This window comes from Bactrocera neohumeralis, chromosome 5 (genome assembly GCF_024586455.1).
Source record: "Bactrocera neohumeralis isolate Rockhampton chromosome 5, APGP_CSIRO_Bneo_wtdbg2-racon-allhic-juicebox.fasta_v2, whole genome shotgun sequence".
NCBI lineage: Eukaryota > Metazoa > Arthropoda > Insecta > Diptera > Tephritidae > Bactrocera > Bactrocera neohumeralis.
This window is the reverse complement of record NC_065922.1, coordinates 15606817-15634172: the sequence shown is the minus strand read 5'-3', so window position 1 is coordinate 15634172 and position 27356 is coordinate 15606817. Positions and strand designations below refer to the sequence as shown.

General features: G+C 40.4%; 1 protein-coding gene across 1 annotated transcript; it reads right to left on the bottom strand.

Annotated features, from left to right (window-relative positions):
* Window positions 1-80: 80 nt before the first annotated feature.
* On the bottom strand, window positions 81-27068 carry LOC126758233 (zinc finger SWIM domain-containing protein 8 homolog; the record flags this gene model as incomplete). The annotated part of the gene is made up of 9 exons (XM_050472363.1): window positions 81-184; window positions 561-710; window positions 782-1120; window positions 1189-5268; window positions 6589-7083; window positions 7153-7463; window positions 7536-7699; window positions 7784-8026; window positions 26630-27068. Coding segments are annotated over 9 exons (6288 nt in total), but the record flags the coding sequence as incomplete, so codon positions are not given.
* Window positions 27069-27356: the final 288 nt, after the last annotated feature.

The window sequence follows — 27356 nt, the reverse complement described above, 5'->3', positions numbered from 1 at the left end:
TGCAGCGCTCGTTGCCGCTGTTGTTGTCGAAGTCGTTGAATTATTGGTGGAAAAGTAATTGTCGATTTTGGGTGCTGATGTTGTTGAATGCGATAAACTAAATGAATCAAGTCTTTGTCATTTGGAATTGCTTTGCAGAGCTGCATTGATTTGCGTCCACAATTCCTTTTTGCAGGATTTCGATCTAGAGAGCAGAAAATCGTAGTTATATACATTAGGGTGGTCAAAATTGAAATGTGGTAGTAAAAATGTGCTGGAATTTTGTTAAGTTCTTTATAAAATATATGTACATATGTATGTTAGGTTAGGTTGAAATGTCGATTATGTAACAAACGCCAAAAAGGAGCTCTTTTGGACAAACTCAAACGGTCAAGTAGTTTTGCAGTTTAGAGAATTAACAAACAATTTTTCAACCTTATGGTATAAGACATAACCTCAAAAACTGAAATCGGAACGCATTAAGCGTTTTACTTTCAGTAAAAACTAGTATTACTATAAAGAAATTCCTTTGCTATATACCAAGAACCGTTATTCATCGATTAATGCCGGCTATCACTCACCTCTTAATCGATTGCAGCCAATCCTTGAACTGCGCACTGCCCTCTGGTGTTATCTGGAACGCGGCGCGCGCTGCCAAGATAATGCTTGCGAAGTCCTCATAATCAGCCTGAGTCAGATGGTACAACTTCTGGTGTATACACTGAATATACCTGCAAGCGAATAATGAAATATTTATTAGTAACTTCATTATAAAAAAAGCTCACATTACAGTGCAACTTACATCTGCTGACATTTCTGCACCAGAGGCGTTAACGCCGAGCGCAAATGCTGCATTACTAACTGGTGATTGTTGCGGCCCAGATAGTGCGCCGATTCGATGGCCACATCGTGCAACACAAAGGGGCTGACAATCGAATTTACGGCGCAGACGCAGAACTGATGCAGATATTGGGTGCCCAATTTCTTGGAGATGCGCAGCAACCATTTGACATCCTCACCATAGGGTGGATTGCGTGCGTACTTCGCTTGCGGACGATCGTCGTGCACGCGGCGCGCTAATGTCTCCATAGCCAACATGCCCACATTGTAGGCGGCGAGTAGGTAGCGCAACTGTGTTGAACTGCAGTTGAAAAGTAAAAATTTAAATTACACATTTCTAAAGAAAAGATGTTCTTTTATGGGACTTACGTGAATTGGTGTGGGTGGCGTTGGCGCAAGGGCGGTTGCGGTGGCGCCGCATGTACCGGCGGCTGTTGCACAAACGGCGGATAAACACCTTGTTGCTGTTGCTGACGCATTTGGTGCTGCGCCATGGCCGCGTTGGCGGCTGCTGCTGCTTGAGCGGGATGCTGGGGTGGTGGCGCAAAGTATACCGCGGCGGCGGCGGCGGCAGCGGCAACTTTTTGCATATTCTGCGGCGGCATTTGCGGCTGACCACCTTGGCCGAGTTGTGGCAGGAAGCCGGTAGGTGGCGCGCCACCAGCGCCGCATTGCATACCCTGGTATGCTTGTGGCGGCATCTGTTGCGGTGGCATTTGTGGTGGAAAACCGCCGCTCGGCGCACTCGACTGGTGCACATACGGGGAATTCGGTTGCGCAGAGCCACTCGGCTGTATGTTTGATGCATTTTGCTGTTGCGCTTGTGCTGGCGGGTAACCTGGATACGGTGGCGGTGGACCGGTTGAAATGTACATTTGCATTTGGTTGCCCGGATAGGTGGTGATATTGTGATGGTATAGATTTTGGCAAAAACTATACGGCGGGTATGGTGGTAAGGCTATGGGCGCCAGTGTGGCAACACCTTGCTGGAAGGGTTGCGGCGCTGTGCTAACCACAACCTGCCCCGGCTGACCGGGTGCATTGGGGCCGCCCGGTGGTGCTGCGGGCATGACCGGCGGTGGACCGACCATACCGCCTTGCGGCTGCTGTTGAGCCTGCACTTGCGCCTGCATTTGTTGTTGCATTTCATGATGCTGATGCGATTCGATGAGCGCGCTCAAACTGACCGCCGAATGATCCAGATGATCGTCGTGCTGTTCATGTTCGTTGTTCGGTGTATTATGACCATACAACTCGTACCAGTAACGTGCCACCTGGAATAACACTTCGGGATAGACACCGCCACCCTTGGCAGCGTTTTCAACGGTGATGCAGGCACGTTCGAGCATGTGATCGCTCTGTTCTTTGCACTGCAGGATGGCGCGTTGAATTTCGTTGGGATTGAGAGCGGCGGCATGTGGCAAGACAGACAGCGCCAATTCAGCGCCCGGATATACCATATTGTTGTCCCAGCCGCGTGAAGCACGATCGGCCATGCCCGCGGCTTCGGGTGGCGTTAAATGACCCTCCCAAGTGTCGATGAGGAAACTGATGGCGGGTGCGCCGATTTCCATTGCTTGGCCGAGTATCCATGAGACGTGCGACGAATAGGTGCGCGACAGCCAATTGGGGCTGACCCAGTTGTGCAGTCCGAGCGCGTAGAGACCCAGCTGAAAGGCGCATATATGCAGTGCACGATGTGGGCCGTGGTGGCCTTGATTGGTGGTGGCTTGTGTGAATAGCGATGTGGATGAATTGCCACCTGCTTTTATCAGCAAATTCTTTGCCAGCTCGAACATGAAATGTGCGCTGGCCTCCGACGGCTGATTGGGTATGGAGGGGTAAGCGCGCTTGCCTTTATAACGGCTGTCCTTACTGCGACTGGTGGCGCCGGCAGTGACGTTTGTTTGACCGCTCGGCCCGGTCATCGGTTGATTGCTGCCAGTAGCGCTGGTTAGCGTGCCGCTACCACCACCTTGTGACGATGAGACGCTCAATGCGCTCATGCCTACCTCCAGTTCGGCGCTGGTCGAACTATGCGGCCGACTATTGCCACCTACAGAACCGTAGTCCGACGGGAACATATCGTTGAGATTGGCATTGTGTGCGCCACCATTGATGGCATTGGCATATTCGTGCTCCTCACGCCGCGACATCGATGAAGCAGCGGTGCGCACGGGTGGGTTGTTCGAATAGTAGGCTGGCAGCAATGGTGTTTTCAACAGTACATGTATCTCGCGATCCAATAGTTTCTCCATGATCTTGGCGATTTTACGTGGTTCATCTTTGTAATAACAGAGTAGTGCTAATGCCAGTTCGCCACGTTGACGACGTGTGCCTTCGCACAGCAGCGGATGTTCAGCTTCCGAGACGTTCGCTTTCAGTCCCAAAGCGGCCACAGCGGCTTCGAAACCTAAATTTTCATCGGATGGCAGACGATACATCACGTCTAGTGCGGGATTGCGTGGTTCTTTGACCATTATCATGGGCATAACTAGCGCATCGAATATAAATGTCGCCAGATTTATGGGCAGCAATGCTTCGCCGCGTGATTTAAAAGTGCCGTTGCGCAGGCATTCAGCGCGTTCACGTATCACTTGGAGCTCCGGCTCGTTCAGTGGTATCTTCTTCAGTAGCGTGAGTATGTCAGCTTCCTGATTGGCCAATTTGACCTCTAGCGGTTTTGTGCTAGCTGGTGGGCGTGGCATTTCCAATGCAAATAGACAAATTCTGAATGCGATGTGAAAGTGTTCGGAGTTCTCCGACAGCACCGTACACAGGAATGCACATTTCGACAAAGTGGACGACGCCAGCACAGTTAGGTGATGTGAAATGGGGTTTATGTTTTTATTTTTACCTTTACGCTTCGGCATTTGTGGGAGTTCCACCATCAAGTTCGGCGGATTGGCCAACATTTCTTCCGCCAATCGTACGGCTAGTATGCAAGCTTCTCGCCCGTGGCCATGCGCATGTAGACCTTCCGACCGTGCCAAAAGTATATCCCAGGCATCCTCAGTGGGACGCACATTCGAGAAGATGTGCGGCTTCTCGTTGCTACCTGTGGCTGTGTGTTGTGCTGCGTTCGAGGTGGATGCTGACGGATGATTTCCCGCTGTTCCTGCTGCTGCAGCTGCATGCACGTTAGCAGTGAATGTACTGGCTGGCGGCGTTTGTTTGCTTGCTGTTTGTGTCGGTACCATTGCCGATGAAGCTTGCGCTGTTGCCGCTGCCGAAGCCGCCGCCGCCGCCGCAGCTGATGTGCTCGCCCCTGTCGTAAGCTCCGTTGACTTTACCGCTGTTGGCGAATCTTGTGTGGTGAACTCATCGGAAGATGAAGAGAATGATTCATCTTTCGATAAACGTCTGACATCTCCTACAGATATTAACTTGTTGCTATTACTTTTCGCTGTAATTTCGGGTGTGGTATCTATGCCGGCTGCTCCCATCAACATCGATGACGATGAGGAGTTCGAGGACGAACTTGATGTAGACGAGGAGGTGTCGGATGAGAGTGAAGTGGTCGTTTGTATATGATATGAAGAACCGCCGCTTGGCCCAACCATGACCGGTACGTCTGCGCCTAGTGTGGTGAAGTTGCGTTGTGCATCCGCTTGCTCCAAACGCATTGCGGATCCCACGATGGATGCATGTGCCGGCTCCAGCGTTTGTCCACCTTCCGCACAAAGATTATTACTACTGCTGTCACCGCCAAAGTCTTCATTCTCGCAAAAACCTTCACTACTTGCGCTGGAACGATTGCCATCACCGCCACCACCGCCGGCGCCGACACCAGCATTGCCACCACCACCGGAAACACTACTCATCGGTAAGCGTGGCAAATCTGCTATAGCAGATGGACCGCTGATGCTATTGATGGTGACACCACCTCCCGGTACGCCGCCGCCGCCACCACCATGACCACTCCCACTTGGTCCAGCATCGGTACGTAAACTGTTGGCAGCTTCCACATTGGCCAAGGCGTTGCTGGCGCCTGCGACCATTGCACCAACATTGCTGGTTGTGCCATCCAATGCCGCGGGATTAACACCACCCGCGTTGCTGGATACGCCAGCTGAGCCTAGTCCTTGATGTAGACGCGCATGTACGCTATCGCTTGAGGAGTTACTCGAATTATTGCTGGACGAAATGTAGAAACGTTCAACGAAGAGACGCTCGTGACGTTGCTTGAACGTGCCACGTGCGCCGTGATCTGTAGATGAACTGATGTAGTTGTAGTGTTTGTTGTTAGCCATTACCGCTTGTGTAGCATTTAGTTGTCCATTATTTGTTTCGCTTTTCGAATCGGTGTGCTTGAAACATGTGAAAGGGCTGTAATATATGGGATTGGTATCGTGCGTGTGTGTAATGCCCGGTATTGGATACTCCTCCCAGTCCAGATAGCAAGCTTCAATAGCTGGCTTGAATCCAACAAACATTTCGGCATCAGATCTAGGAGCAAAAATTAGGAATTAAAAAATACTTATTTATGTTTAATATGGAGATGGTAATTTAAAATTGCGATAATTTTTAATCACTGATGATGATTACTGTAATTGTAATCAATAAATTTTTAACAATACGTTTACTGTAAATATAATAACAAAATGTCTGAATACCAATACTATAATATTTATTAACACTCAGTAATTTTAAATACAGATATATATATTATTTTATATTTAAATTATATAATTAAATAAAAATTGTAATCTAAAAATTGTAATGATTATGATTACAGTAATTGTTATCAAGTATTTGATGATTACAGTTACAGCAAAACTTTTCAGTTCTTTTTTTCAAAAATTTAAGATATGTGCCATACATATTATTGAAGAATTATAATCATAACGAATGTAATCAAAATTTTTGATTACAATAATCGTCATAATTATGATTACAACAATTGTAATTTGTATTTTTTCAATTACAATTACTGAAAAAAAATTTAAAATAAATACTATTTAGCAATTATAACCATAATTAATGCAATTAAAATTACAAATACAATACAACAAATGTAATGATTATAATTACAACAATTGAAACTCCAAATATTCGACGATTGCAACTATAGCAAAATTAAAGATATTTACTGTTTAATTATTATAGTCATACTGATTGTAATCAAAAATTACGATTAGAGTAATCGTAATGAATATCATTATAGTAATTGTAATTTAAAATTTTTAATGATTACAATTATTGCTAAAATATATCTAAGATATGATGATATATTATTGAAGTATTGTAATCATAATGATTGTAATCAAAAATTTCGATTACAATAATAGTAATGATTATTGTAATTTCTATTTTTCAATTATTACAATTACAGAAAGACTTATTTAAAATAAATAATATTTATTAATTATAATCATAATGATTCTAATTAAAAATTTCGATTACAATAATCATAATGATTATGATTACATCAATAGTAAATATTCGACGATTACTATTAAAGCAAAATTAAAGATATATGTATATCATTTAAAAATAAAATTTAATAATAAAATATAATATCATGAAGATTGTAATCAAAAAGTATGATTACAACAATCGTAAGGATTATTAGATTACAATTATTTTTAAAAATTCGGTGATTGCAAGTGCCACTAGTCGATAAAATATAATTTTTATTTTTCAGCTTTTATAAATACAAATAAAATAATGATTACAATCAAAGTAATCGCATAGGAATTACAACACTAACTGAAATATTAACGCAATCCTCACTTAAAAATCAAATAAAATTCAAAATTACTTTACCTTGAATTCTGTTGGTGCTTATTGCTGTACGACGGCGGCATCATACGACACTTCACCACACGATCGAGTATCTTCAGATGCCATGCAGTGAATTGTGCATGCAACATATCGCGTTCGTCCGGCGCCAAGCCGGGATTTAGCGCCGCCAAACGCCACAACACCACAATCTCGTCGCACAGCGAGCTACATGCATGCTGGAGGGCTGTCGAATTCGAATGAGTATTCGAGTGTTTGCCACCGCTATGCCCATGCGAGCCCATCATCAACGATAATTTCGTTTGGAACCACCATATCAATATCTGATCGCACACCATACACTCCTCGGTGATGATCTCCAGCAGGCGTACAGCATTACGATCACAACGTCTATACATTTCACGTACGATTGATAATAGATTCCACATGCCCTCGGGTTCACGTCCACGTAACGGACGTAAGAGTGAACTCCATTCGGCAGCCGCCGGTGGGGCGGAGTTTGTTAAATAATTTACATCGCTAAAGGTGTAAGAGAGTATGAATATAAATAAGTATGGAAGAGAGGTCTGCAATGGCATTTGAACTTACCTAAAAACTATGGGTGCCGGTAGGCAGAATTTAATTAAAATACGCTTAATATTAGCATGCAATGTCTTTTCATCCAAATACCAACTAGTCTGATCGTGTACAGAAGCACCAGCTGTCGGATCAGGCGCACCGCACACTGTATTTATGGCAGTGGGCTGTGAGCTCAGCAGCTCATCGAGCAAACGTTGCGCTGTTGGTAGTATTTGTTGCGGCAATTCGCTGATTAAATATTGCGCGAATTTCTGCAATTGATCGCGTTGTAGGCGCGTCAATGATTCGGAGACGGGTGCACGTAAACATACTTCTAGGGGCTGCAGAAAACAAGAAATTGCATAAAATTATTATTTATAACTGTTAATTTTGGTAAATTGTGGCTGACTTACATTATGAATTCTATGTAAACAGACGGCGACCACGTGCGAGCACCAGTAGGCGGGCGAGGTGCAAGTGCAATTACACGACGAGATGCGCCTACGATCGAAGGTGACGGCCACATTGAAGTGGGCACGTGGCGTTTGACCAACTACAGTGGCGGATAAATGAAAACCTGCGCGCAAAGAAAATGCAAATTAATACATATATAAGTAGCTCATGGCATACCCGACAGCTACAAATGTATGTATATACGTACCGATTTGTAGTGTGTCTTTGACGGCGCGTGTCTTGAACAGCTGATCGCCGCGATTAAATTCATCCGCTGAGCTATTAGCCAAGCACGAGTACAGGCGTATATCCTCTTCATTGTCGGGGAAACTCCAAAAAGCAATGCGCAACTGCAATTGCTCCGGTACGGGCGGATAGACGTGTTCGACCAATTCGAAGGGGATATATGAAGCCACGCAGCGTGCAGCAAGTTCGGTGAGTGAAGAAACATCTGAAAGAATATTGAAATTTTTAAATTAGTAAGGCTTAAAATGGGCAATAAAGAATTTTTTCATTTTTAAGACATAAAATAAATAATTAAAGGTTAGATGGTATAAGGAAAAGGAGTATTGATTGTAATAAAAAATGTATAATAACATTTTGATACAAAATGGCGGCTACTGTGCCAATCTTCGGAATCAACTTTTTCAAGAGGATCTTGACGAGCAGTAATTTACCGAAAAATAACAGTAAATTGTTTATAGGAGTTGTAACCGAAACGGACCCGAATTTTTATGCTGTCAAGGACTGTCAACTCGGTAGTATTCCTCTAAATTTCATCAGCAACGTTTTCTGCTGCACAACAACAACAACAGTACCATCAACGTACGATTTGATCAAGACAGTTCGTCGTTCCTATGACAGTCGGATCTACGTAACGGAAACGGACCCGATTTTGTATTCGGTTAAGAATTATCAACTCGGCAGAATTTTGCCGCAACAACAACAATATCAATACAGTTCGAAAAACAACGCATTTCAAGTTCATGTCAGCTGACTATAACCCGAACGATGCGACACGACAGCGTATTGGATCACGAACCAATTGCATAATGGCTTTAGGACCGTAAAATGTAAACCAATCAAAACTGAAATTACCGAATTCAAATAAATTAATTTTCTAACAAAACAAAAATTATGTCTTAACAACATCTGCCAAAGGATTTTCGAAGGAAATGAGTACTAAAACCCATAGAAATTAACTTTTTCTGGGAGAAAAATTCTTGAAAACAGAAATGTCACTACAGCGCCATCTATCATCTTCGATACATAAACTTGGTAAAATCAAAAATTATTTTTGAACACCATCTAGCAAAGGATTTACGAAGGAAATGAGTTCTAAACCCCCAAAAAGTAAATTTTTTCAGGAGAAAAATTCTTGAAAAACAGAAATCTCATCACAGCGCCATCTATCATCTTCGAAACATAAACTTAGTGAAAGGAAAAATTTATAATTTTCATAAAAATAATATCAAATTTATGAAATAAAAAATTAAAAAATAAAACATTTTTCTACTGGCTCTCGAGCAATTGGGAAACTAAGCGCGACACATTGCCAAACCACAAAAGATTTGGTTGTCTCAAGGTGTAGCAAATAACCGTGAACGCATCAAACGCAAGCAGCGACAAAAGAACAACGGTAAACAAAAGGAGTTAATTGCACTTTGCATTCACAATTCCATACAGACATATGTACGTAGGTACATATGTTCGACGGAAATTTTTAATGCTCCGCGGTCAAACGCTTATTCATGCCAATGACTTATTTGCTAAAAATTTACAAACAAGCGCGTGTACAAAATCTTCAGTAAATAAAGCATGTGCACATGTGTGCCTAATATACACAAATATGGCTATGTGTATGTGTATGGGTGGCATATGCAAGGGTATGGATGCAAGGCATTCGTGCCACGCGGCTGTCTGCTCCAGTGGATGCCTCAACAAACAACCAGAGGTCGTGTTGATTCTTTCATAAAAAAGGCAAAAAACCTACAAACGGTTTCGGAAACGTGCTTGCACTCGCACATATGTACATACTTATAAATGCACAAGTGTGTGTTGCACTGTCAATCGATTGGACACTTCCACATGTGCGATTGTTGCTCATACTTGCAACCTTTTTATACTTTTTACTGCTACGAGGGCAGTTTGAGAGAGCTGTGATTCGAAAGAAAAATCAAATTAAAAATTTTTTTCAGTGCATTTTTTTAATTATCGTATTTGGACCACCAGCATTTTCTCAAAATTTTTTATACCCTTCACAAAAAAAAAGTCAAAAGTCTTTTATACATAAGTGTTAAAATTATAATCGTCGCACATATGTATGTATGTATCGATATTTTATTTTTTGCAAATATCCAAAATATTGATAACTTTTTTCAAAAGATCGATAAATTTTAAAAATACCGACAACCTTTTCAAAAATGTCGATAACTTTTTCAAAATATCGATTACTTTTTCAAAAATAGTGAATTCAATGGAACAAGTGAATGCCTTTTCTTGTTAATTTGAATGTTAATTTAAAAAAAGTTAGTACTTTCCTTTTTTTGAAATTTATCGAATATTACCAATAATTTTTAGAAACTATCGATATAGCCAAATCAGATTTCTGTATATCTCCTCTATTCATGTGTGATGGGTAAAGAAGTCGGCAATTTTCAGAAATACAATAATATAAAAACATATCGATAACTTTATTGAATTTTTTTATTAGTACTAGCGTTATTAAGAATTCTGTATTTGCAAAATTTACCATAAATTGTCGCTTGTTTCTTACACACTATAGAAATTTATCGATAATTATCAGAAAGTCGATAACATAAAAATATATCGATTGTTTATCGAAATTCTGCCAGTGGTAATAGTATTAATATTAGTGCTATCAATAGTTTGAAAGCTCTGGTCACCTTAAAATTAACTCTTTGCAGTCATGCATAAAACTGTTGTGAATTTTCAGAAAAATTATAGTACCTATAAAAACTATGTATATCGATAACAGCACAGTTTTGGTATTTCTCATAATAATTCGTTACCTCTAAAATTTGCCTATCAATTTCCATGAGCAAAAGAGTATTACCAGAGGAAAACCATCAAAAATATTGGTTTAAATAATGCTACAAACATATGTATGTACATATGTACATGTATCGATATGTACATGTATCGATAAATTCATTAAATCATCCTGGCTAAGGATAACAACATTATTTCTAGTCTCATCAATGATTTGTATCCTTTTTTACCCACAAATTGTGTCTTTCCACACATGTGTATCGAGTTATCGATAATTATCAGAAAACCGATAACATAACATATATCGAGTTCTTATCGAATTTTTAGCACACAAATTGTGTCTTTCCACACATGTGTATCGAGTTATCGCTAATTATCAGAAAATCGATAACATAAAATATATCGAGTTCTTATCGAATTTTTAGCTAGTGGTAACAGTATTATTATTGCTATTGGAAATAATTTTTACCCGTTCTCTAGTAGGAGGATAACCATCAACATCCCGAAAAATGTATTGTAAGAAACTCGCCCTGACCTTCTAGGACATAATTTTACATGAACAAGTAGATAAGTGCCCTTTAACCAATATGCATTTCTCTGCTCATCTATAATCGAATTATGAATTGTTTTTGCTTACACAACGATGTTTTGTACCGATTACAACTGAGCTTCCACAGACTTTTTTCGAAAGGGTCTATACAGTTAACTTTCGCATATCGAAATATTGATTTGACCTTTTCTTGGAAGCTTTTACGAAATCGTCAATTGTTAAACTCACATACATACATACACCGTTCCCACGTCAATTGGGTCTAAATAATCGGAACGGACCCGGATTTTTATCCGACCAAGGACTGTCAACCCGGCACCATACCTCGAAATTTCTTCAGGAATTTTTTCCGTCGCTACAACAAGAACATTGACAGTCTTCAAATGTTGATTGACATTACCTAAGGCTTTCAAACCGAAAAATGTCTATGTTCTAACTATTTTATCGATTAATGACAATGCAAAGTTAATTACACTTTTTTGTAATTGCTACCTTTAACCTCCCTGTCCGTTTTCATAAACTAAGCCAACCGTAAACTTTGGTTTCGGTTATTAATGGATGACGGTTGACAGCTGCAGTGCTGCATTTGAGGTTAGGGGGAACTTCAAAAGTCACTGACTTAACCGACAGCCTTTGTAAGCAGTTTATTGTTGTTCTTTATTTTGCACTTTTTTAATGTAATATTTGGTTTTCAGTTTTTGGTTATGTTGACACGACAAGTTTTGAAGATAACAAACGTGCGACAGGCAACAACACGAAAGCGGACAGACAACAAGAATAACGAACAAAATAGCAATAACCGGTAAAGCAGTCAACTAGTCAGTTGGCCGAAGCGTCAAGCAGCCGGACAGCTAGTCAACAAGGTAACACAAAAGACAGACAACAAAAACAACAATGTATGTATGTGCAGTGTAACTAACAACCTTTAAGTGGCACGCAATGTGGCTGTTGAATGTTGTTGTCTGTCTATCTGCCAACCAAAAGCCAAAACAAGCAACAACCACGAAGCGATAAACATTCGAAGCGGCGGCAAAGGTAGAGAACGGGCATATAAAATTGAGATGGCACAGCAGAACAAGGGCAGGCCAACCACCGACACAGGCAGCCAGGCATTTTGTATCGAGCGTAAGTGCGCCAGTTTCGAGTAGTTGGCCGACAGGATTGGCCAAGTGAGAAGCCAACGGAGGGACAAGCGCGCGGCGGCGGATAAAAATAAAAACATAATGCAACAGCAAGCATATCGAGAGGGGATGGGGTGAGTGAGTGAATATGTGGCACTTGCAAACAGGTGAAGCTAAAGGGCCAGCTGGGAAGGAAACGGGGCAGGCCGAGAGCAACACGACTTGCTGCTTGGCACTGAGTAAGTGATACTTTAGGAACAAGCAATTGCCTGAATTATACGCCGAGGCATGCGGACGGACGCACAGATAGACAGCCAAACAAACAATAAGCGGTGGTCTTGACTTGTCTTCCGCTGGTAAAAAAATGTTGCATTGCTTTGCATCGGGCAACAGTTGTCGGTGGAGTTTATCAAATGACCGGAAAAAAGGTTTTACTTCATTGTAGATATTTATGCAGTTTTTGTGTTGTGTGTTTGCTCGCCCCTGTCTTTACGGCACCATCGTCTTTCATTGGAAATTAATAATAGAGCATTTTACACTCAAGTGTCATTTAGCTTGCGGACAATAGTGCCAAGTTTCTGGGAACTTATATTTTTGCGGGCGAGGAGATATACATAATTATATTTGTACGGTATTTTTTCATGAACAGTTAGAAGTAGCTTCTTTTTTGACCCTATATTTTAATATGCACATCGGTTACTTGCTCAGTTATGTCCGAGGATCTAGAAGGGATCTCGTTAATTAGAAAAGAAACCATAGACAAAATTGCGACGCGCTTGTCATCAAACAAATAGCTTTATGACGTCACAAATAAATGTAGTTTCATGTCAAATTATTTGACAAAAAAGTAACGGAACGAAACTGTCGAAAGCTACCACATTTTCGACTGTTTCCAACATAAATTTCAGTTTAATATGTCTGTATGTACATATGTAAGTCTCAAGTAGCTGCAGACGTGAAGACATTAATTAAATTTTGAGCAAACTATTCCACGGTTATCCCGGGTCTGGCGCAAAGCTTTTCTAGTTAAAAGGAAGTTTTTAGCTAAAAAGAAGAGTTAAATGAAATGGAATAAGAAGATTACTATAAATAATTTTAAATATACTATTTTTTGTTTTATTCTAGAGAGTTTTTCATAAGTGAGGACTTCGCATTGGATTCTTCAAACTTTAGCGACGACTTTCATAAGCTAATTTTAAGACTTTCTGGAGTCCGCCAGTCATGCGAGCGCTGTTCCAGTTTCCCAGGAGCTAAGCACAAAAAACTGTTAGGAACCAAATAAATAAGACTGGATACAAACAGAAGTTCGATGTATGAGTGCAAGTTGGCACTAAAAACCTCATGAACCGAATTTCCATCTGCAAATCTCCACAAATCACAGCATAAATCTATGCTTTTTTGAAGCGAATGTTCATCGATGATGAAAAGTGGGTCAGTTACGACGTCAAGCGAAAACGTTCGTGGTCGAATCGCGATGAGCCGACATAAACGGGAGCCAAGCCAGATGATCAGAGAGATTTTGCCGGCGGTTGGTGGGATTGGCGGGGAATCAGCGACTTGGAATTACCATCTACGGCCGAACACTCAGATGCGGCTACCTCTAAGCAATAGTATAGTAATGGCGTACCTGCATGACAACACCTGGTCACACACATTATTAATAACTCACCGGAACCTTCAGTAGCTTGCTTGGAAGATTTTGCTGGTGGTTGGTGGGATTGACGGGGAATCATCGACTTCACAGTACTAAGAAATAGGAGTGGAATTGCGTATGGACAATACCTGAACACACACATCGTTAATGTCTACCCAGAAACTTCACTGGCTTCTTTAGAAGGTTCTTGTGAATTCATCTTATATTCCGGACTTGGCGTGCCAATTGATTACTACCTATTCCGGTCTCTGGAATGAAAATTTCGTCTCAAAAGAAGTTTGTGACTGTCGCGGGTTTTTCAATAGAGTCGTGGGAGTGTGATTTATGAGAGTGGATTTATGAAATTGCCTTCAAATGACAAGTTGTGTTGTTCTTACTGTTAATATTAACTAGACCCTGTTTAGTGGAAATGCAAAGATTAACTGTCATCGAAGTCATTATTTCGTCGGATGCGAACCAAAGGGAGTTGGAAAGTAATTGATTTGATTGAGCATGCAAGGAGTTGATGCATGCGGGGACTCATTGCATGCAGAGCATGCTACAATACTCAGAACAAATTTGAGCAAGGTTCACTCAGGGTTCACGTCGTGTATCTAACCCTGTTTGTAGCGGAAATTAATATGACAAGTTGTCGCAAAAAACGGTGCATATTTAATCTAAAATCTTTACTTGTAAGAGAAGGTAGACTACAACGAGTTAGAAATGTCCCGCGAATGGATGATGGCTCCGGCAACATAAACAAAATATCTTCTCTACGTTGAAAAGACAATGTGGATAAAGACTTTATTTCTTATGGAGTAATAATTTGGGGCTTAAATTGATTTAGAAAGAGAAAGTTAAAACCATTTTATTTTCGTTGTCTTTTTTTTCTTAAATTTTTTATTCTTTCTGCCCAGTCTTACTTTATTAAATGTAATCGAATCCGATAACGAATTTAAAACCGCTGTTTTCACATCAAATTTGGTTATAATTTCGGTTAAAATTGAAGGGATGCGCCAATTAGCAAGGCAACCCTGCGTATTTACTCAAGCACAAACATATATATGTACATATATGTACAAGGCCTACATATATGTATATGGCAAAAACAATAACAACAAAGCGAAGACTGAACAAAGACGTCGGCTAATTAAATGACGGCTATGTGCTCGATATGAAATTTGCAATCCTTTTAATTAAAGCAGACAAATTCCACTGAAAATGCGCGTCGCCGCCACCGTTATCGACGAAGCGTACCGAACAAAAGAGCAAGAATCACAAAGGACCAAAGGCGAAATAAGGGTAGCATGTGTGTGTGTGGCGCAGCGCCAAAGAAGCGAGCGCACGAAGTGAGGCGGCAGGGCAGTGGGGCAAATGCAAAACAAACATACAAACAAACACATTTGTGCCAATATGCGTAAGCTTAATTTTCAATGCATATGTATGTATAAAAGTATCTGTGCATGTGAATGTGTATGTGTGTGGCGTTGTGCGTCTCGATAACAATATGGTAAAAGCAACAGTGAGTAAGCAACGAAAACAAACACATGTTGTTTCGGTTAAGTCCAGACATAGTGGCACCATTATTCATCGTCGTCTTCCATCAGCTTCTTCGCTGTTATTTCTTTTCGCAACTCGCACTCACACACACACACACGCACAAAATAAGTGCGACTATGGCGTTGGTGACGATGACGACGGCTTCATTGTCGTTAGCAACGTCAGCGTCTAGCACGTTGCTACCACCAAACCCCACCAGCGATAAGAGCAGCAGCAGCAGCAATAACAACAAAGTCATAACAATGATAACAACAAAAACAATGTCACTTTTGAAAACAAAGTGTGCTGCCGAAACTTAAAAATATTTACATTACATATCTACATTCAAATATTTGCGAAGCGCGACAACAATATCGCAAAACCCTTACAACAACAAAAACAACTACACATTTATTAAAAAAATCGACCATTGATGGCAACAAAAGACGCTGTGTCATCGTTGTTGTGCACCATTGCACGCTAACCATAGTGAAGTCAAAAGCTGACGGTGACATCGGACAACGACAGCAACAGCAACAAGAACAACAAAAAGGAGATATAATATAAGAAAAACATAAATACCTTTTACGCATAAAAAACTTTTCATATAAGAATATTTTGAGCTGTTTGTATGGCAGCTATATGCTATAGTGCTGCGATCTATAAAAAAAATATATGGATTGTGGCGTTGTTTCGGACTATATTGTATGCCAAATTTGGTGAGTATATGTATGTTGAAAAATAAAAAAGTTTTCCATAGAAGGACTTGATTTTTATCGTTCAGTTTGTATGGCAGCTATAAGCTATAGTTGTCCGATCTAAACAATTTCTTCGGAGATTGTAACATTACTTTCGACAATAATCCGTGTCAAATTTCGTGAAGCTGTCTTGTCAAATAAAAAAGTTTTTCATATAAAAACTTGATTTCGATCGTTCAGTTTGTATGACAGCTATAAGCTATAGTTGTCCGATCTAAACAATTTCTTCGGAGATTGTAACATTACTTTCGACAATAATCCGTGCCGAATTTCGTGAAGCTGTCTTGTCAAATAAAAATGTTTTTCATATAAAAACTTGATTTCGATCGTTCAGTTTGTATGGCAGCTATAAGCTATAGTTGTCCGAAAACAATTTCTTCGGAGATTGCAAAGAATCCGGTTTCAATTAAAAAAAAAGTTTTTCATATAAAAACTTGATTTCGATCGTTCAGTTTGTATGACAGCTATATGCTACAGTGGTCCGATATCGGCAGTTCCGGCAAATGAGCAACATCTAGAGGAGAAAAATTCTTGTGTAAAATTTCCGAACGATATCTCTGAAACTCAGGGAATAGTTCGAGTAAACAAATGGCTAAATCAACTCAACTCGTCTCCGACAAACAAAAATGCAAGTTGCTGTAGTTATTGTTGGCGGCAGCGAACGTTTTATGGACCCACACCCGAACACAACACAATTTGAACTTTCGATGTTGCTTTTGTCGTGGATTTGTACGCAGCTACCTTTACGTCCTTCGCTTCAGCGCTTCTTGTGCCACAAAACACATACACACACAGAGATGAGAGCTTGAACATTGCGTTTGTTGCCATTTTGTCGTCTTCGTCTTGTATTCCAATCGGCAGCACTCGTTGCCTGTCCTTGCCACGTGCAGGTCGTGGCGTTGCTCACGTATATAGTAGGTACACATATCTATCTACATATATGTACATACATATGTATGTAAGTATACGTGCTGTCGCTTGTCGCCCAAAGCGCTCGACTACCCACAGTTCCACCGCCTGACTAAGTCGGCGACTGGCTGTCAGCGTGTCAGCTACTGGTTGTACGCATTCGGCACAGCTGATTGTTGTTGCTTTCGGAGTGTGGACTCACCTCCGCCGTTTATACAAATTCGACAATTAATCATAACCGCAGAAAAAAACGAAAAGGAAATTGTAAATGCAACCACCGCAACAACAACGACAACTGGTACACGCAAGAGAAAATGCAAAAAAATTAAAAGATAAAATAAAAAACTTTGAAAAGCATTGCAAATTGTTTTGGGTTCTTTTATTTTAGCGTGTTCGTTCATTTGCTTTTTGCCATTCTTGCAGCCATAAACAATAAATTGTGCCATAAATAAACGCTTTATAAGAAGTTATGTCGAGTAAATATATGTACATACATACATACATATGTACAGCCATATGACTTATCATATATGGTACGTGGGTGGACAGGTATATTCAAAATCTTGGCAAGGGAAGGAAAATTTCGTATCGGAAAGATTCGGTAAGCTTCAGCTAAACGGCGTCCCCGTGTGGTCCTTCAGAATCAAAAGCAAGCCTTAAAGAAACCTCAAGATATGTTCATATATAGAATAGTCGCACTGAGGATTAGTACTGGATGACTGCCTATGTCATTCAAGGAAGACCTCGAGGTTGCTTTTGTAGACCTGAAATCTTTTTAGGGAAAAGCTACGTTAATCGTTAACGAAGTCTTCTAAAAGTAGCTCCAGTAAAGTCGCTGTTTCGACGGGTCCGATTTAGAACTAGATATTCTTTCCAGACAAATTCACAAAGAAACAGTTCTTTCCTTTTTTCTGACTGGAACTGACTTTTATAGTATCGAATTCTCTTAGAAAGGGAAATCATGTACCACTTATGTAAGATGTAAGTGCCATGGTCGTCATCACAAGGGGGTTTCTCGTCCGAGGCTGTTGATTAGTTTTCATTGGGGGCGTTTTTTTACGTGGCGGGTCCCAAACCCAAACGCACAAGCCTGAGGAGGGATGGTTCGCATTCCCACTTTATAAGTCGCCTTCAAACGGATGTTCTTTGGCTACCCAGAGGATACTTGGTCTAAAACCAGAAGTCGTGAGCGGCTTGAGTCATATGTAAAAGAATCGTTTTTGGCCAATCCCAAGTGAATGGCGATCAGAGAACTTTCCTCACTTGTGTGAATTTCTACACATGACTCCATCTGCCGCCCATAAAGAAGTTCGAATAGCAATTACCCGTCTAAAGAACAACAAAGCGGCTGGCGCCGATGGATTTCCGGACGAGCTATTCAAACACAGCTGCAAAGAACTGATAAGGAGCATGCATCAGCTTCTTTGAGGAATATGGTCGGACGAAAGCATGGCCGACGTTTGGATTTTAAGTGCAAAGGCAATCGACACGCACCACCTTTTCGTCGATTTGAAAGCTGCAGCACGAAAGGGGGCTGCCTTTATCCCGCAATGTCTCAATTTGGTATCCCAGCACAACTAATATTGCTGACGTTAAGCAATACCAGAATTATTCAATCTAATCTTGGACAAATGATTCGAGGTACACATCTAAATAGAGAAGGTACCATCTTCTATAAGATTGTTCAGCTGCTGGCGTACGATATTGAGATTAATGTCATTGGCCTCAACAACCGCACCATTAGGTCTGCTTTCTCCAGACTAGATAAGGAAGCGAAGCAAATGGGTCTAGCGCAAGACGAAATATCTCCTGTCATTAAACAAACAGTCATGTCGTCCGAATGGACGAACATACTCTAGCTCTGAAGGTATTCGGCTCAGTACACGCCGGGAAAAGCAAAGAAAAAGGAAGACCTCCACTCTGTTGGAAATACCAGGTGGAGAAGGACCTGGCTGCGCTTGGAATCTTTGATTGGCTCCAATCAGCGAAAAGGAAGAACGACTGACAAGTACATGAGCGGTATTTATAAGAAAAAGAGAGGAAAAGACACAGAAGTAATATGACCAGAAAACCCATCGCCATGACAGTCCGTTCTACGAAACCGGAACCGATCCGGAATGTTATTTATCCAAGAACTATGAAATCGACAGCATTCTTCAAAATCACTTGGGGAATAATCTTTTCTTGTCTGACAACAACATACTTCAATTGGAAAAATTACGTCTTAATAAGACCTTAGCTGATATTTCCTAATCGTACCTTTCCTTATACAAATCCTGAAAAAGCGAATGCTGTCGTGATTGAGCTAGGAGTAATATCGTAGACAAAGGACCAAACTGGTCTTATGCTTATTGGCCTACCAGATTAACCTAATCTAATATCGTAGATAATTTATTTAATGAAGATCTTCCTAGCCGCAACATCTAAGTCGAATGGAGTCTCTCTTTTATAGCGGAAAATATCTTTAAGAAGATCTTTAGCTTGCTATATGCTATAGTGAGCCGATCATGTCGATTTTCTGAAGATATATTAGTAAATAAAAAAGTTTTTCATAGAAGGACTTCATTTTCAAAGTCCAATTGATTGCCAGCTCTATGATATAGTGATCTAACATCAGCGATTCCGTCGAATGTGCATCCTCTTTCGGAGAAAAGGACATGTGTAAAATTTTAAAGAGATATCTCAAACACTCAATTAGTTACTCTGATCATTCATATATATTATTCTAATTCGCCAAACAATTTTCCTGTTTTTTGATCCACCTTATTCTAACCAGCTAAAAATTATGTTCACAGTAACCCTCGTAACTTGTCGCTTGTAACTGCCAGCGCCACTTAAATATGGAGCCCTTTCGTTGCACTTCATTGCACTTTTTTACCCTATCGCGTGTTTAATTTTCTTGAGGTGTTCACCTCGTCTTCCGACGGCTATGGCTATGCACAAGCATGAATCGCCACGGTGACAACCTCAATTAAAATGATTGCAACGCCAACAACAATACCAACAGCGCCAAAGATTGCCATCGAAGCGGGTCAGGTCAATTCAGCGTTCAATGTTCGCTGCTGCTCAAAGCTCGCGCGACGTTCGGCGCTCGGTGCACACGGAAGTGACGATATGAAATCTAGATAAAATGTGTGGAAAACTTAAACTAAATATCATAGAAAACTTGCCAATTTTATTATATGAGGGAAATGCATATGGAAATTGCATGTATATAAATTTTAACTTTTAAGACAAAAACTGGGTTATTCAACAGGGTTTAGAGTGGACAATCTCTAACGAAAAATAATGGTATATTCATAATGGTAGCACACTCTTTTATCTAGATCTCTTTAAAGAGCCTGGGTTTGGTTTTATCATCAGGTCATTAAGAGCTCTATTCTAACAGGAATCACCAAAGCGCTTTGAGCCTACAACAAATCCGTTGAGACGGCTAATATCCGTTTCAGTTTGCCTCCAGGTTGTTCGAGAGTAAGACTGACGAGATGTTTCAATGTCAGCCTCGCAAAGGTTACGAAATCGGAATGTTATGGCTTCTCGTTTTAATTGTTCTGATTTATGCATCACATGCTACTTTCTGCTCGAAGTTTTGAATGTATATTCTTCAACTCTTTCTTAGAAAATATGATGCAGACTCTTTTTTCGGTTATTCCACAATTCTAACTTCCAAGATTACTAGGTTGAAAGTGTCTGTGAAGCATTAATAAAGAAAGACGGAAGAATCTGTATCCACGACAGTCGGGTCTAAGAAACTGGAACGGACACCAATTTGTATTTGGTCAAGGACTCTCAACTCGACACCATTCCTCGAAATTGCTTGAATAGTGTTTTATACCGCTACAACAACAACAACGGCGAAAGAATATGACATATTGAAGTTGAAACTCCGCTGCAGACACTAATGAACTCAATGACTACTTCAATATTCGGTCAATACAAGATATTTCATAGTTTGGTGTCTCTCCATCTTGGGCTCATGGAAACAGCACATAAAATGGCATAAATTGTCCAAATTAGAGCTTGTGGAGACAGTTTATAGTTTTCTTAGCTATATAAATAAAGTAAACGTATGTGACGACAGATTTTCTCCATCGATTCTCGTCTGAGAAAGTAATAATCTTCGGAAGTTTGGCATTGACATGTCATTTTTTGGAAGAGAGACTGCGTCGCCGTGTCCTTGCATTCACCCCGGTGGATGAAAGTTTTGCCACAATCGGCATCAAAGCGAAGCGTTCTTCCAACATGAGCGCCAACGCTCTTCCAACACAAAGGAGATATCTTTGGTGCAACGGTCGGTAAATTCATTGTCCACGATGAAACATCCCCTAGAGGGTTGAGTCTGATCGTCTCCGCTGGGCCCAAATATGGTTATCTGTCGTACCAGATTCCAGCACAAGAAAACTCATCAAGCAACCTGGCTGTCTCCGGATCGAAAAGCCACCAAGCAAATTGATCATGTTGTGATAGACGGAAGACACGTTCCTAGTGTTTTAAATGAGCATACGCTCCAGGGTCCTAATATCGACTCGGACCACTAACAGACAAGATGCCTACCGCGCAACGTTACGATCGACCACAACACGTGCGGGATGAGATGGATACAGAGAGTTGAAGTGGGAAGCGAGACGCATTTGCAGGCAGAAAAAGAGAGGCCAAAATGCGTGAGTATGAAGAGCTTGACAAGTTGGCCGACAGGGGTAATACTCGAAAATTCTACGAAATAATTCGGCGACTAACAGAAAGTTTCAAGACCGGAGCATACTATTGTGGAATCCCCAGAACTGATCTAGTAACCGATGCCCAGAGCATACTAAAATTATGGAGGGAACACTTCTCCAGCCTGCTAAAAAGCAGTGATAGCCTAACGCCTGGAGAAGGCGAACCCGATTCCCCAATCGATGACGATGGAGTAGAATTAAGAGACGGGGGCTGGCTATCCAGCTCTGAGAGTATTCGACGCAGTACCCGCCCGAGGGAAGCAGAGGAAGAGGAAGACATCCACCCCGTTGGAAAGACAATTGGCGCCAAACAGCGAAAAGAAGGAACAACTGGCGCGCTGCTGTTAACTCGGCTATAACCGCGTAAGCGGTGTCTACGCCAATAAAGAAGAAGAAGTAGGTACTACAAGAAACAAATTAAAATAAATCGAATCATTTTAACCGATATAACAAAATAGTGGAACTATTTTTACTGGACCTTAAATATACCGCATCATCAGTAGCTGATCAACTGACAGCAGACAACGAGCGTATAGTAAATGCTGAAACAAAAGGAAAAAACTAACAAAACCATAACAACAATAAAAACAACAGCACCAGATCAATGAACAACCACTTACATTTTATAAAGCACCAAATTAGTATGGCAAGTGGACGAACGAAGCTCTCGTGAACACAAACAAACATACACATAAGTATATTCTGTGTTGGAAAAAAGTTTAAATCGTGTCATCATTTTAATTTCATTTAAAACAACAGCGCGAGAATCCTTGAAATGGTTTCTTGACATCGGAAAATGGCAGGCTAGCAAGCAGAAAGGCTGGAGGACTGGCAAACAGGCAATTGTTAAATGGCGTATGACCAACATGCAGATAACCACTGCCGCGCACTAGTGGCAAGGGGAAGCAGTTGAGGCACGCACACACACAAACATATATAGAGAAACAGATAAAGAGACAAGAGAATGGTCAAAACAAAGGCAGAACGTGGCAAGTAGTGAAGGCACGGCGTTGAACGTGGATGGATATCTTTATCTTAAGAGCTGGAAAACGGTAATAATGGCAAGAACTTGTAACTGCCACGAACTTCAGCAACCACCGAACAGCACTAGGATGGCCAGTAAACAAGCTAGACAGACGGACAGACAGAAAGCATAGACAAGGAGCAAATGAAAATAAACGCAGAAATAATAACGATTGCACTTACATATGGGCATTTTTACATGTACAGTGTTGGTTAAAAAATAGCAATGCGGCGGTACTTTTGCCTTTGCAGTTTGCAACTCAAGATTTTAACTCCTGGTTATAGGTTATTTTGACTAAAATGGTAACATTTCAAATTGAAACTCGTGGACAATAAAGTCGCTATTACCTGAAGAACGACTTTTGGAGAGAGAGAGAGAGAGAGAGAGTGAGAAAGAGGGAAGGTAAGAGAGAGATAGAAGGTATGAGAGAAAGAGAAGGTAATAGAGAGAGAGAACGATTTATAGTTATCCGTTACAATTTCGGAACTGTGCCAGAAGAATTTTACAAGGCATAAATGAGAAACAATAAAAGCAACAAAAATGTTATTCCTGTTAAACAAAAATTTGATGATAAATAAATAATTATTTGCCAATTAGCGGTTGGTCTAGGAAATAGGCTGTTTCGACCGGGTCGGAAAGAGATATTCAGTGAGTGGATGCTGTAGCGTACACCCGGTTGTCGTGCCCAGACATACCCAATATATGTTCTGCATGCAACGAGTCTCCGCATGATACTGACCACCTCTTTGCATGCCCCACCAACCGCACTCATCTAACGCCCTATTCCCTTTGGTCCGACCCAGTCGAAACAGCACGCTTCCCGTGCCTCCCATTAGATGACGTCGATGACAACACAGATAACCCTTACCATCCTAACGGGGATTGATAACCGTTTTAATGGTTATCTAGTCCCCATTAGGATGGCAAGGATTAGATAAGTTGTCATCGAGGGCATTCAACGGTAGGTTCAGCAAACGTGCTGTTTCGACGGGTGCAGACCATAGGAAAAGGGGTGTCAGATGTGTAGGGGTAGCAGGACATATGTACATAGATGGGGGATAGATCCACGCAGGACACTAGCGTGGAATTCGTATTCCCACAAAAGTACCCCGATTTTATCCGACAAAGGGCTGTACTTTTGGAGATCTACCCTGTTGTTTTTGTTGTAGGGGCAGAATTCCGCCGAGTTGAGAGTTCTTGGCCGGATAAAGAATTATAAAATACTGAAACTTCATACTAAACTTTTTTTTCGCATATTTTCAATCTAATATTGCGCTAATCCAATAATTTGACTGTTATATTCTAAACCGTTAAAAAAATATTTTTGTATTTAAATTTATTTTGAATAAGTATTATTCGTCACAGGACTATTATTTTTACCCCCTCTGTATACATATCAACGTTTAGAGAAGGCAATACGTCGAAACCAGCAACAGGACAAGACACAGGTGATGTCGAACACAGGCAATTCAACTCACACAAACTCAGCCACAAACACAGAGGCTTACAATGAAACACTACGTGCAACTAACGTAAAGAAAAGTAAAATGCTCGAGGTTAAAGGAATGATGGCTAGGTAGAAGCGAACACATGTGGCATATGCACTATAAGGCACTTATTACCCTATTAGAAGCAAAATAGTAAAAAAAAAACAAACATTATATGCATATGCCACAGAGGATTATATGGTACTACGCATTTCATTCCGTGATTTTTCAAAGCGATACAAACAGCATCGACTCCTATCCAAAAGAAGGAAAACACCATGCACAAAACACACACATTGAGCAGTATGTTGCCGCCACTGGAGGCAAGAGCACAACATGAAGCCAGCTGGTATGAAAAAAAAAAACAAATAAACACATAAAGAAAATAAAAAATAAAATTAAAAAGAACTCAGTGCAACTTGTTATTTTTAGACAATTCAAAGCAATATTGCAACAAAAGTTATAAAATAAAAATGTTGCAATATCTGCGAGAACGCGCAAGCAACGCAGCCAATGAACTAGAAAAAAAACGCAAAATGTTGCACCAACATTAGCCCTGCAACAAAGTACCATTGTATTTGTGCATTTAAAATAAACCGGATGAACGCATACGAATGTATGTTGCGTCCACTGTCATTGCCTTTGCAGATGAAATACACACACATGTGTGTGTCTGTTCATGTTGTTGCCTTGGAAGCGCAGGAGCTGCGGGCGTTCTATGGATTCAATGCTCGAAAAAACTGCAACTAGGCAGGAATTAGCTCTGTGCAATAGGGTAGGCAGTGCTCTGTGCAATAGGGTTACATGCGAGGCAACTTTTGTTGCGGCAACTGTTCGCATTTTTGTGTTCTTATTCGTAGAGTTCGATGCGACGATTTTCGACAACATAGTTGCATTTGCGTATATTTTTTTGAAATTAATATTTTGAATATATTTAAAAAATTTAATTTCATCTTTTGGTAAGTAATTTGCAAATATGTATACAAATATACATAATATAATATAAATATTTTAGAAAATGGAGTATGACGAAAAAATCGAATTAATTAAAGATATTGTGAAATGTATGGAGGAAGCCATACAAATTGATTTAGACGATAGTAAAAAGGGTGATATATGTTTGTTTTAATAAATAAAATGTATTTCTTAATTGACAGAGCTGATTAATATATGTGATAGAGTGGCCCAAATACCTATAAGGAAAAAGAAGCGACAATGGGTTAAAGTAAAGTGAAAGAGAATGAGAAAAAAACTCGAGCAGAGTTGCGCAACACAAGTTGCTCGTGTGAAGGTAATGGGCGACAGTAAAAGAGAATCGCCAAAGAATTACCAACTAAAGTTGTTGTAATTGCAAACTACTGATAGCCTGTATTCGGTGCAACAAGCAAGTTGCACATGCGTTTACATTTTTCGCTTGCCTTTTGCACATTTCCATTCAAATATAAAAGAAAAAAATTTGTTTTTATTATTTTCGATTGTTCTCTTATGGTGGTTTGTTTATTTTTTTCTGTTTATTACTGCATTTTTTGTTGTAAACGTAACGAAGAGGTTAGTATTTGTTAGTATCTATTTGACTGGAGGAAAATAAATTAAGATTCCCATTGTTCCAATGAAATACATTTTTAGGTTTTCTAATATATTTCTGATCAACTTTAACTCCACTCCGGACTCAAAACTTTTTTTTAATATTTTCCCTTCCTTTTTCTTCATTTCTTCAGATAAGTCTATGAATTATTTTGAGCTTAAAATAATAAAAAGAAACATTAATTTCGCTTGAACAGATGCATAATACCCTACACAAACACAAAAGATTGCATACACGAACTGTCGTGAGGATATCTTGCCGAATAAAAAAGTTGTCTATACAAGGATAAGCCTTCGGTTTGCATTACAGCTACATATGTATATGCTATGGTATAGCGGTGCAATCGGCACAATTTGTTCGGAGATTATACAGATGCCTTCGACAATAATTTCCATAAAGTAAACTTGATTTTGAACCATCAGTTTGTATAGTATGATCATTTATATGCGTCCATTGCACATTTATATTTTATAGGGACTCCGTCGGTTCCTTCTGTTTCTCAAACTTCTTGACAAAAGCAAATTTAGTACAAGATTCTAATGCATATAGAAATTAAATACTGCAAAACCGAAAAGCAGTCCTGCCCTTTGCCTATCTACAGTTAAAGAAAACTTGTAACTGCAAATTAAACAGTAAACTGACATAAAGATATATGTAAATATATAAGTACCTAACAATTATGTACTTCTTGTCATATGTTTTGTTATTATATACTTACCACCATCAGTGTCACTTTTACGCGCTACAATGCTAGCAGGCGTTGAACTAGCGCTGGCCGTTATTGGGTTGGTCAAACCAAAACTTGATGGTTTCTTCCAACCGCGCCAATTATTACATAGTGACTCTGGCTCAGAGCTCCAACTGCAGAGTGAATCTTCTTCAAAACGATCAGAGTCATCGAAGCTAAAACGGTCGATTTCTTCTGGATTCCACTCAGCTGCTCCGGCACCTGCTGCGGCGCCTTGCTCACCAGCACCCCCCGCAACGTTGGCCGCTGCAGCAGCGCCGTTACGTCGCGATCCCTCTGCTGCATTACCACCACCACCACCAGCGGCGCCAGCAGCAGCGTTATTACCGCCGCCACCGCTACCACCACCGTTTCCGTTGTTACCGTTGCGGTTCGCCAGGATGCTGGTTTTTATATACCAAGTGTTTCGATATTATGCAAACTTTGCTTAGAGAATATTTTCTCAAAAATTGTGCGGGCTGCGTACGTGATTAACAAGCACTCTTTTAATTTATGTTGTTTTACACTCGCGACGCGACGGATGATTTAACCTTTTCGTATGAAGAGTTCATAGAATTTCTGAGTCTCAGTGTGTGTGTGTGTGTGCGTATGTGTCTAAATTAATCCACTAGCAGTTAAATTTATGTATGTTTTTAATTAACTTCACTTATGTGTATGTTACTGTTTATGAATATATGTATATATGTACAGTTAAATA